The sequence below is a fragment of the Notothenia rossii genome, assembly GCF_949606895.1.
Source record: "Notothenia rossii genome assembly, chromosome: 2".
Lineage (NCBI taxonomy): Eukaryota > Metazoa > Chordata > Actinopteri > Perciformes > Nototheniidae > Notothenia > Notothenia rossii.
In genome coordinates this window covers 90,026,347-90,036,346 of record NC_136904.1, presented here as the reverse complement: position 1 = coordinate 90,036,346, position 10,000 = coordinate 90,026,347, and the positions used below count along the sequence as shown (strand labels likewise).

The following is a 10,000-nucleotide window of genomic DNA, read 5'->3' as shown; positions in this document are numbered from 1 at the left end:
ATCGTATCGTATCGTATCGATCTAGCAGCTTTCGCCCCAACAGGAAGCTCTCTCTCACCTGCAGTAAGATCTTGTTCCCATCGTAGTCCTCAGTCTGCCAGCGCACCTCACTGATGGGGCTGCAGGGTTGAGGCAGCAGGGGAACCAGCGTCCCCACGTCTCGAACCCTCACCTCCATCACAGCTGACTCCATCACCAGCGGACTCTGACCTCTCGGCAGCCTCTTGAACGACAGCTGGATCTCCATATCGGGGTTGGAGTAAACCACGAAGAGGCAGAAGTCCTCCTTCTTCTGCGACACCCTGCGCTGAAGCAGCAGCTTGTAGAGCCGCACCATGTCCACGTAGTTCTCATGCCGGCAGTAAACTGTGAATCGCACTATTTCCTTCCCGTAGTGGACCTGACGAACGGCCCACAGCGGCGTTCCAGACGACAGAGTGAAGAAGTCCTGACTGCACGGCGTCAGAGGTAACATCCGGCGGCCATTGCTGACTTTCTCCGTGTGGTGGTATCTCCACGGAGGTCTCTGCAGAGCGCGGTGCAGACTCAGGATCTGTTCCTCGCCACCGTACGCCTCCTGGAGGAAGACGATGACCGCCATGGACGGTTGGCTGGGTGCCATTGGGCCGTTCTGATGGTTCTGATGGTGCTTCGGCCGGGAGACGGAGGCCCGCTCTGAGACCCTGAAGAGCTGCAGCTCGGGGTGAACCCACGCCAGCAGGCCATCAGCCGCGCGCTGCAGGAACCGGCCCTGACCCGGGTCGGCGATGAGATGGACGCTGACGAGGAAGGGGTCCTGGAACTCGCCCATGGAGAACTCGCCTCCACAGACAACAGCATCGAGACAAGAGAGAGAGAGCAAGGGGAGGAGAAATGGGACGAGAGAAAGAAAAGAAGACATAACATTATTATTATTTATTTGTTGTTTTGTTTGTCTGACTGTTTTTTGTTTACTCCGGTTTTTCTGTAAAGCGACCTTGGGTCCCCTGAAAGGCGCGATATAAATCTAAGTTATTATTATTATTAACATTATAATCAGCTTGTAGAATTTGAGAAAACTATTTATACATGGACACAATCATACAAATAAATCATGTCACCTGTAACCGACAACATCAATTGGGTTACATTGATGTGTAGTCTAAGGTGTAGGTGACCGACGGATGCTGAAGAAAGACTGTCTGTTACGAACTGTTCAAACATTTTGAATTCTTCAGAATATGAGGGTAAACATGTGGAATGGGTGTGTGGTATATTTGTATGAACGCAACACACATGTCCACTACACACAACACAAGCCAAAAACTCTATGATTCCATGAATGCAACAGCCAGGGGGATGATGTGGAATAGTCCAAGTAGAAGCAACAATGGGGGGTTTCATACATTCATGAATAGTGTTTTAAGAATATTTATTTCTGCAATATCTTTGCATGGCACCTACAGAATGCTTGAGGTTAGACTACAAGTGAACTTTTGGGGACAGCAGTATCTCAGTCTGCTGAGACCTGGCTTTGTAAGCAGAGGGTCGCTGGTTCAAGTCCCCAAACGGACCAAGTGTTTGCCTTCTGGGCATGACTTAGGTGCCCTTTAAAAGCCACTGGACACCTACACTGCTGCCTGCTTTATTAGCCCCCACTGGTCCTAACATTAGGAGGGGTTAAGTGCAGTGTCTAAGTTTCAGTGTGCCGATAAAAAACGATACAAATAAAGAGATTGAGATGAAATAAATCCAAAATGAACGTTATTCCTTGGGATACCGGGCTGTCATTTCAATTTGTTAACCTCTTTGTTCAAGTTCTTGGATCCCTCTCTCCCTTCCTTCTCCATTTCACTCATCCACATCTAACTCCATCTTTCTCCCATTTTCCATGTTTACCTTTCTCCCCCCTCTCTCCCACTAACCCCCCCCCCACACACCCTCTCCTCTCCAGCAGACCCATGTGGAGCAGGGCTTCTCAGTGGAGGCTCATTAGTGCCATTAGGAGGTCATTACTGAAGCCCGGAGGAATGTTCCAGACCCACAGCAGGAGCGATTCATTCAGGTGCGCCCCCCCCCCCCTGAATCGCTGACCTGGAAAAACTCCCTGGCACAGGTAGCGCAAAAACCCCACTGAAAAGTTCCCAAAGTCATATTTACCCGGTGTTTTCATTCTTCTTTCTACACACCGTATCAGCCCATCTCCATGTTCTCTGGTTTTCCAGAGGTCTTTATCTGCCTCCTCGGGGGACTTGTCCCATTTCGCCTGAGCTGTGAGGCTGTTTTAGAGAAGGACACACAGTCTTCTTGTCCCTGGCACAGCGACTGTTCGGCTGCTGCCAGAATCCATGAAACAGAGAGGCCGAACCGTCTCATGAGTCCCGCTGGCCTTTTAGAAAAAGGACAGTTTCTACGTGACCAAAGAGGTGACATTTCCTAAATGTTAGGATCACGTTACGAGGAAACGTTGCTTAAAGGTGAGAAGACAGGGGTCATGTTTCTGTACACCTGTGATGTCAGAAATGAGATTTTAAGCAACCAGTCTTGGGAACATTTATTTGACATTTTGACAAACAGTTTGGATAAACATATGCAATACTTTCATATGGGTGTTCGGTTTTAAGAGGAGTGTTCTTCAGGGACTAAAGGTGGTAATCAGCTAGTAGCTACATCTTGTACAAACCTTCAGTCTTTATTTATTTCTATACTTTTTGGGGAAGACGAATCTTTAAAAAAGTCATTCCAACATGAAGTTGAATTGTATTCTTGTCAACATTTTCTGCCTGCAGGTGAGACCATTGAGAGTGTACAGTGGGACTTGAACCCCTTGCATAACTTTACTTCCGAAGGGCAAAAAGAATCCCTGTGTGTTACACTTGAACGTCAATTAGTGTATTTACACATTCTACAACCTAAAATTGTTAGAACCCAGCTAAACCTGAGGAAAGGATTCACATTCTATAAAAAAGCCATTAAACCCTATAACACAAAGTGTCCTTGTGTGGCCTGAAGAGATACGCTAATACGGCAGGATCAAGAACGACACACACACACACACACACACACACACACACACACACACACACACACACACACACACACACACACACACACACACACACACACACACACACACACACACACACACACACACACACACACACACACACACACACACACACACACACACACACACACACACACACACACACACACACACACACACACACACACACACACACACACACACACACACACACACACAGCCGGGTGATCCCATTAGATTGAAGGCCTGTCTCCCTGACCCAACACCGGGATGATGGAGATCTTTACGTTGTGTAACACATTGTACGGCCACACGGACGCCCTGATTTCTCGACTGTAACTCCAATACAATTCTCATTACAGTTTCCTTTTTCAGGAGTTAGAAACACGAAAAAGGTCCAGCAGGAACAGAGACTTTATTGACAATCAGCTGATAGTTAGAACAATAGCGTTTGCTTTGGTTTGAAAACATCTCAGTTTCTTGCATTTCTGACTATAATTTCCGACGTTCCTTTTTACCTCAGCCAATACAAGGAGGTTATGTTTTTGGCTTGGTTTGTTTGTCAGCATGAAAAAAGTACTGGTCCGATGTTCATGAAAAAGGGTGAAAAAGAATTCAATTATGTCACTATACAACTTGAAAGAGTCTTATCTTATATTCTATTATTTGGACTCCTTGTGGTTTATGTGAACCGTTTTCTGTACTTTTTTTTGGTTTGCTAAATCAAGTCTTAGTGACCAGTTTATTAGCCACCATATCTAATGCAGTGTAATACAATTCTGAAATAAATACTGCCATTTCGAAACGCTACTGTTTTAGAGAACGTTTCTTTAACTTTACGGTTAGTTTGGAGTTGAAATATATCGTACTCAAATACCTTTATTTATATAGATTAGCCTTTCGACTCCAGGCGTCTTTAGACCTTTGTAAACCGTTGTTCGGTTGTAGTTGATCACAGCTGATAAACCATCCAATAATTATTGAAAAGAACACACAAACTTGCAGATATAAGTGATGCCGCTTTGATCAATGACCCACGTACAGAAGAACGCTGAGGTGTTTACTGTCAATGATCTCATTTCAGTGAATTCACATACGCATCTGTCACGAATACAACAGAAAACTCGCTCAGCCGCAGCGAAAATATACACCAGGTACTGCTGAGTTGCTTTTTTCAAACACTTTCCAGAACATACAACTCAATCCCTTGTATATTGAAGCGTGTGCTTTCCTCCAGCAATGCGATTGAATGGGGAGCTGGCACGGAGACGAATGAATGAGGGATTAAGTCACCCCAATCCTGATGGACTGAAGGGGGTTTGTGAGCAAAGCTCTGAAGGAGTGAGTCTCTAAGCTCTTAATCCACTCCAGTCTTCAAGCTGAAGCTGATGTTCTGACTCGACTGACACACTGCGCACAAACATCCTCTACACACACAACATGTATTTGTAGAGAGGCGTGTCTTCTTCTCTTTCTCACAGACTTCTACCTTCGCTGTGTGTTCGAGTGGTAACCGGCAACACATGTACGCACAGAGGATGACGTGAGATAAAACAACACGCCTTCTGCTGGCCCCTGCACATATGAGAGTGATTAGCAGTGTGCGTGTGTGTGTGTGTGTGTGTGTGTGTGTGTGTGTGTGTGTGTGTGTGTGTGTGTGTGTGTGTGTGTGTGTGTGTGTGTGTGTGTGTGTGTGTGTGTGTGTGTGTAGTAGTGCAGTCACAGCTCAACTAGCTTGGCCCTCAGTCTAAGTCAAAACAACTGAAGGAGGAAATTTAAGATGGGGGCCTCTTTTTGTCGTCTGGTTAAAAAAAAAAAATGCAAATTCCAACTTTTTTATGAAGGTTTGACTGCAGCCAAGGAAATTAAAATGTTAGTCCTAACTATAATATTAGATCTTAAGAGTCCAGTAAAACATTTCATTATTTCAAAAAGTCCGATAGAGAAGTTTTACTCTATAATTAAAGTGAGCCAAGTTACTTTTTCTAGAACCGAAATATCATCACCTTATAAGTGGGTATGGCACACTTGTTGCTTAACTAAGTAATGGAGCGACATTATCATTTATTTTTCGTGTTTCAGGCCACCTGATTAATGAGAATCCAGTATTCTCTGACTTTTGGCTGAATGAGGAAACAGTTGAATGGAGAACCACTTTAAATTACTTCTTTAAAATCACGTTGGTTTCCATGAGTTCGTTTGTGTAACCTTACTTCTGATGGACGCAAATATCCCTGTGTGTTAGTTAAGAGACTTGGACGCCAATCATTGACTTCATTTACAAACCTTGTGACTTAAAATGGCTACAAGCTAAACCCGACGTGATTAAAAGGAATCAAATTCAATAAGCCGATAAAACAAAGGATTCACATTCAATGAAAAGCCATTAAACCCTAACGCCAAGAGATGCGTTAATCCTGATGAAGGAAATCCAGTATCCCGTCTCTTTTAGCTCTGCTTTTGGTCTCCACCATCTCTTCAGAATATGAATTAACTGCAAAATAAATGTTTCTGTCTGCTGTTTGCTGCGGGTTTAAACTTTTCATTACTGCTTGCTCTGGCCGAAATTGGACGCTATGAGAGCAGAGAGAATAAAGCCACGATGAGTCTAGCATCCAATTTTCTTAGAGTATCAGATTTTTTTTTGTATGTATGCAAAGTCTTAATTCTCTGTGTCATAGAGCTCCATTTCTAACACTTTTAACCCTTAGATGCATAAGTGGGTCTTTGTTGACCCGGTGAGGTGGTTTTCTTGAAGTATCTTTATAATTACATTTTTTTATCATTTCATCTTCCAGCTATTCCACAAAAAACATGTTTTGGATGTCATGCCATTCAAATTTGAAATTTACATTTTAAGAAATGGTAGTTTTTGTATTACTACCCCAAGCTTCCATAAGTGGGTCAAAAATGACCCGCATGCATTTTCTATGGAATCATCTGGGAAAACGTTTTTTTTCAAAATGCAAAAAAAAATGTCTAATATTATAAATAGTGAAAAATTTAATATAAAATATTTCTAGTGTGAACCAAAATATAATACAAGTGATTTTTCTTAACCAAAATGGCATAAAAACACATATTATTCTAATACGGGTCCTTTTTGACCCACTTATGGAAGAGTGTAGGGTCCAGGCACTCTAAGGGCATCTTAGTTAAAAACACATGATTGATTCATACTGGAGGACACATTCTTTCATTAGCATCAACACACATCAAAAAACACGAGACAGATTCAGTGGATCCAACTTCAGGTAACGGTTAAGCAAAACAAAGACTGTGGGAATATATCTTCCTGAGAAAGAAATCAGGAGTAAAAGGAAGATTTCAAAACAGAGAATGAAATAAACATGCATCAGCACACATCAAGTGCAGAGACGTTTGTTCATCACACATTCACTCATGCTGCTAGTAACACACACACACACACACACACACACACACACACACACACACACACACACACACACACACACACACACACACACACACACACACACACACACACACACACACACACACACACACACACACACACACACACACACACACACACACACACACACACACACACACACACACACACACACACACACACACACACACACACACACACACACACACACACACACTGCTAATCACTCTCACATGTGCACGGCTGTTTGAGGCAATTATCGAGAGGTTTTAAGAAGATAGTGTCTTCAGTAGGAACAATGGGCTTTTGTCCCTGGCAGATTTAAACTCTGTTGCTCATAGTTCTTTCATTAATTGAGAATTTAAAGGATAGAGGGCGTCGTTTTTTCTCACACTGATATTCTGAACAAACTGTGCTGTTGCATTAGCTGTAAAGTGTCTCTACTGTAGGCTATTTTTATTATATGTACAGCACTTTGGCTCGACCGAAAATCGTTTATAAATGTGCTATATAAATAAAACATGATTTGATTTGATAAAAGAAAGTCTAGAACAACTCCAGCCTTATCCTTGAATCGGTTCTCACATTACAGAGACTGTGAGACATTCAAGCGAGAGCGCCGTCAACCTGGACGTTTCACAGAAGATAAAAGCAGTCAGATTTAAAAGTGGAGCCGCTGCTGGTGTCAAACTTGAGAATTAGAAAGATTAGAGATGGGTTACGACAGACTGTTGTGGGGAAGGATTAGAAAAGGAGGCTTAGGGACGAGAGCAAAGCCCGTCGACAGGGCTCGTCCAAATTCATGCAGGTCATGTGACCTTCACTGTCCAAACTGACCTGGGACAAGGCAGCTTCGATTAGTAGAGCAATACAAAAGTGGTGAGGTGCTGATGATGTGACCATAGACTGTAGATACAAGGCTGTGACACTAGTTAACTCTATTTGTATGCACATAAACAAGCAATAACTACTGTATGAGTTTTTCGTGGAGAAACTGTATAATGTTTGGGAAAAGGACTGTCAGGATATAAGATCTGATTTTACGATAATTCTAGGCAAAAGAAAACAATATTTGTGGGATTTTAATACGATCAATGATTAGTCTTTATCTTTGTTTCATCTATAGTTTTGTCTGTTTTTGGCTAAATATGGGGCACGGGGGATGGAAACAAAAAAAAACGAGACAAAGGGAAACAGAACCTTGTCTAAGAGGTGCTGGATTATTTAAATTAAGCTTTACTCCAAACAGCAGTAGAAATACCGTATAAACATCCAGTAAAGATCACACAAATAGGTCATTCAAGGAGAGGAAAGAGATAACTCAAACACACGTTGTTTACATACTGTCCTTGATTTATCCGTCTGCATGATTACATAAGTTTAAACCCAGACACAAGGTTTACAAAGACTTCGGTATTTACTTTCTATTCTCAACAATGATTGGGTATTTACATTTACACAAAACACGATATCCAACCCCCAAGCTTTAGTCATTCCATAAATTACAAACATGTTTATTCCTTTCCAGACTACATGTATATCCCAATGACACAAATGATGTGTGCTAGTATTAACATGATATCAATATTTAACTTCTTAAATATCACTGTGACGTATCAGAAAACTCATATTCAGGATCAGGCATGGAAAACCTGATCAAACCTGACTTGTACTTCTTCTTTTTTTTGTTTTTAAAGACACCCGATCCAAAAGCTAACCTTGAGTTCCTCTGAAAGTCCCGAGTATAATTGGACAGGTTTTGGACACACACACATACCAGAAACAATACGAGAGAACCCGACTCAGATCCCATTAAACCTGCTATAAGGAACCGAGGGGAACCATAAAAACCTTTAACTTCAACAGCCATTGTTTCATTCAACGCAATGTGCCGATCCAAAACAACTAAACACATTTCAATGAGCACCTCCTCAGTAATTCATTAGCATAAAGAGGCCCACAACCAGGCTGAGAGACACAACTTCTCAATTAAAGCATTAACAAACAGCTGACTGCAGCGTTCAGCTCGTAGTACAACCCTCGACCTGGAGGACATTTGGAAACACTTAATCCAAGCTGCCTTATGGCACAGCATGCTGCTCGACGCTATGTTCAACTAGGGAGAAAGCACCAGAGTGTGTGTGTGTGTGTGTGTGTGTGTGTGTGTGTGTGTGTGTGTGTGTGTGTGTGTGTGTGTGTGTGTGTGTGTGTGTGTGTGTGGTCCTTGATCCATCAGGTGCTATTTAAACTGACTGTATTTGGCTGACATCACTGTGTGTGGTTTGGTGTTTCATTTTTTGTCCTTCAAGACTCGTACGTCACCTTACAAAGTGTCTGACAAAATCACTTAAAAGTATATACTGTATATGTGGTTGTCTGCCAGCTGTCCTTAATTGACTTTAATACGGTTTTAAGCTAAATGTTATAATTCAAATGGTAGTTTCTAACTATATATATTTTGACTGTATTTTTAGACCTCGTACGTTTGGATCTTGAGTGATCAAAGAAACAACAGAGCAAACATCAGTAAGCAGCGAACAAGAGTTGAGAAACACACATTTTTTTAAGTGAATCTGTTTTATTCAGTGTTTTCTTTAAATGATGTAATCACTGGGTCCATTTGGTTTGTACAGTACCTCTGTATACTGTACACAGATCGTTACTTTCTCTGCCTTTTTCTGTGTGACTGAAGTTGCTGACTAAAGCACAAACGAGTGTTGCTGTTTTTAATTTCGTCTAATTGATATCAGCCACTCTCTTTGCTGTGTACTGTCTGTCCCACAAGCTAATCAGATCTGTACAGAGGGAATGCTGATGCAAACAAAAAGCTTTTTCTACAGCTGCATTTACAGTTTCAAAGAAGCCCTGCTATTATGCCTTTTGGGGTGTTCCCTTTCCTGTAGTGTGTTATGTAGGTTTCTGTGCATGTAAATGGTCTGCAACGGGTACAATCCCAAAGGAGTTTCTCTCCCACACTCGAAAGAACGGTGTAGAAATGAGTCCTAAAACACAGGATACAACTTAGCTTTTTGGGGTTCGCTCGTCTCTTAGTTGAATTTGTTTTGGAAATGTTTGTGGTTCGAAGCCTGAAATAAAGTCTGTTGTTAACAAGCAGAGGATGTTTTTGCAAGCCTGCCTGTAGCTTAGCGGTGGATGGGGATACCCCATTGCTTTTTGTCTAGCGAGCCCCTTGCGATGCTAACTTCAGGGTCAGCCTAAGAAAATACGTCATAACAGCGACACTCTAAAGGTGATTGGGACATTTTTCAAATATATCACCCTTTAGCTCTAAAGGTCACCTATTATGCAAAATCCACTTCTTCATGTCTCTTCTACGTCAACATGTGTCCCCTCTTCTTCATGTCTCTTCTACATCAACATGTGTCCCCTCTTCTTCATGTCTCTTCTACATCAACATGTGTCCCCTTTCCTTCATGTCTCTTCTACATCAACATGTGTTCCCTCTTCTTCATGTCTCTTCTACATCAACATGTGTCCCCTCTTCTTCATGTCTCCTCTACATCAACATGTGTCCCCTCTTCTTCATGTCTCTTCTACAT

The 10,000-nt window shown here is 42.2% G+C and overlaps 1 protein-coding gene across 1 annotated transcript in view; it reads right to left on the bottom strand.

Annotated features, from left to right (window-relative positions):
- Positions 1-10,000, bottom strand: part of fam124a (family with sequence similarity 124 member A) — a gene marked incomplete at its 3' end in the record, with an annotated part of 33,589 nt that overhangs the window by 10,745 nt on the left and 12,844 nt on the right. Inside the window, exon 3 of the mRNA XM_079665830.1 lies at positions 59-822. Within this exon, the coding sequence (XP_079521956.1) occupies positions 59-822 (764 nt within the window). The remainder of the gene's footprint in view (positions 1-58; positions 823-10,000) is intronic.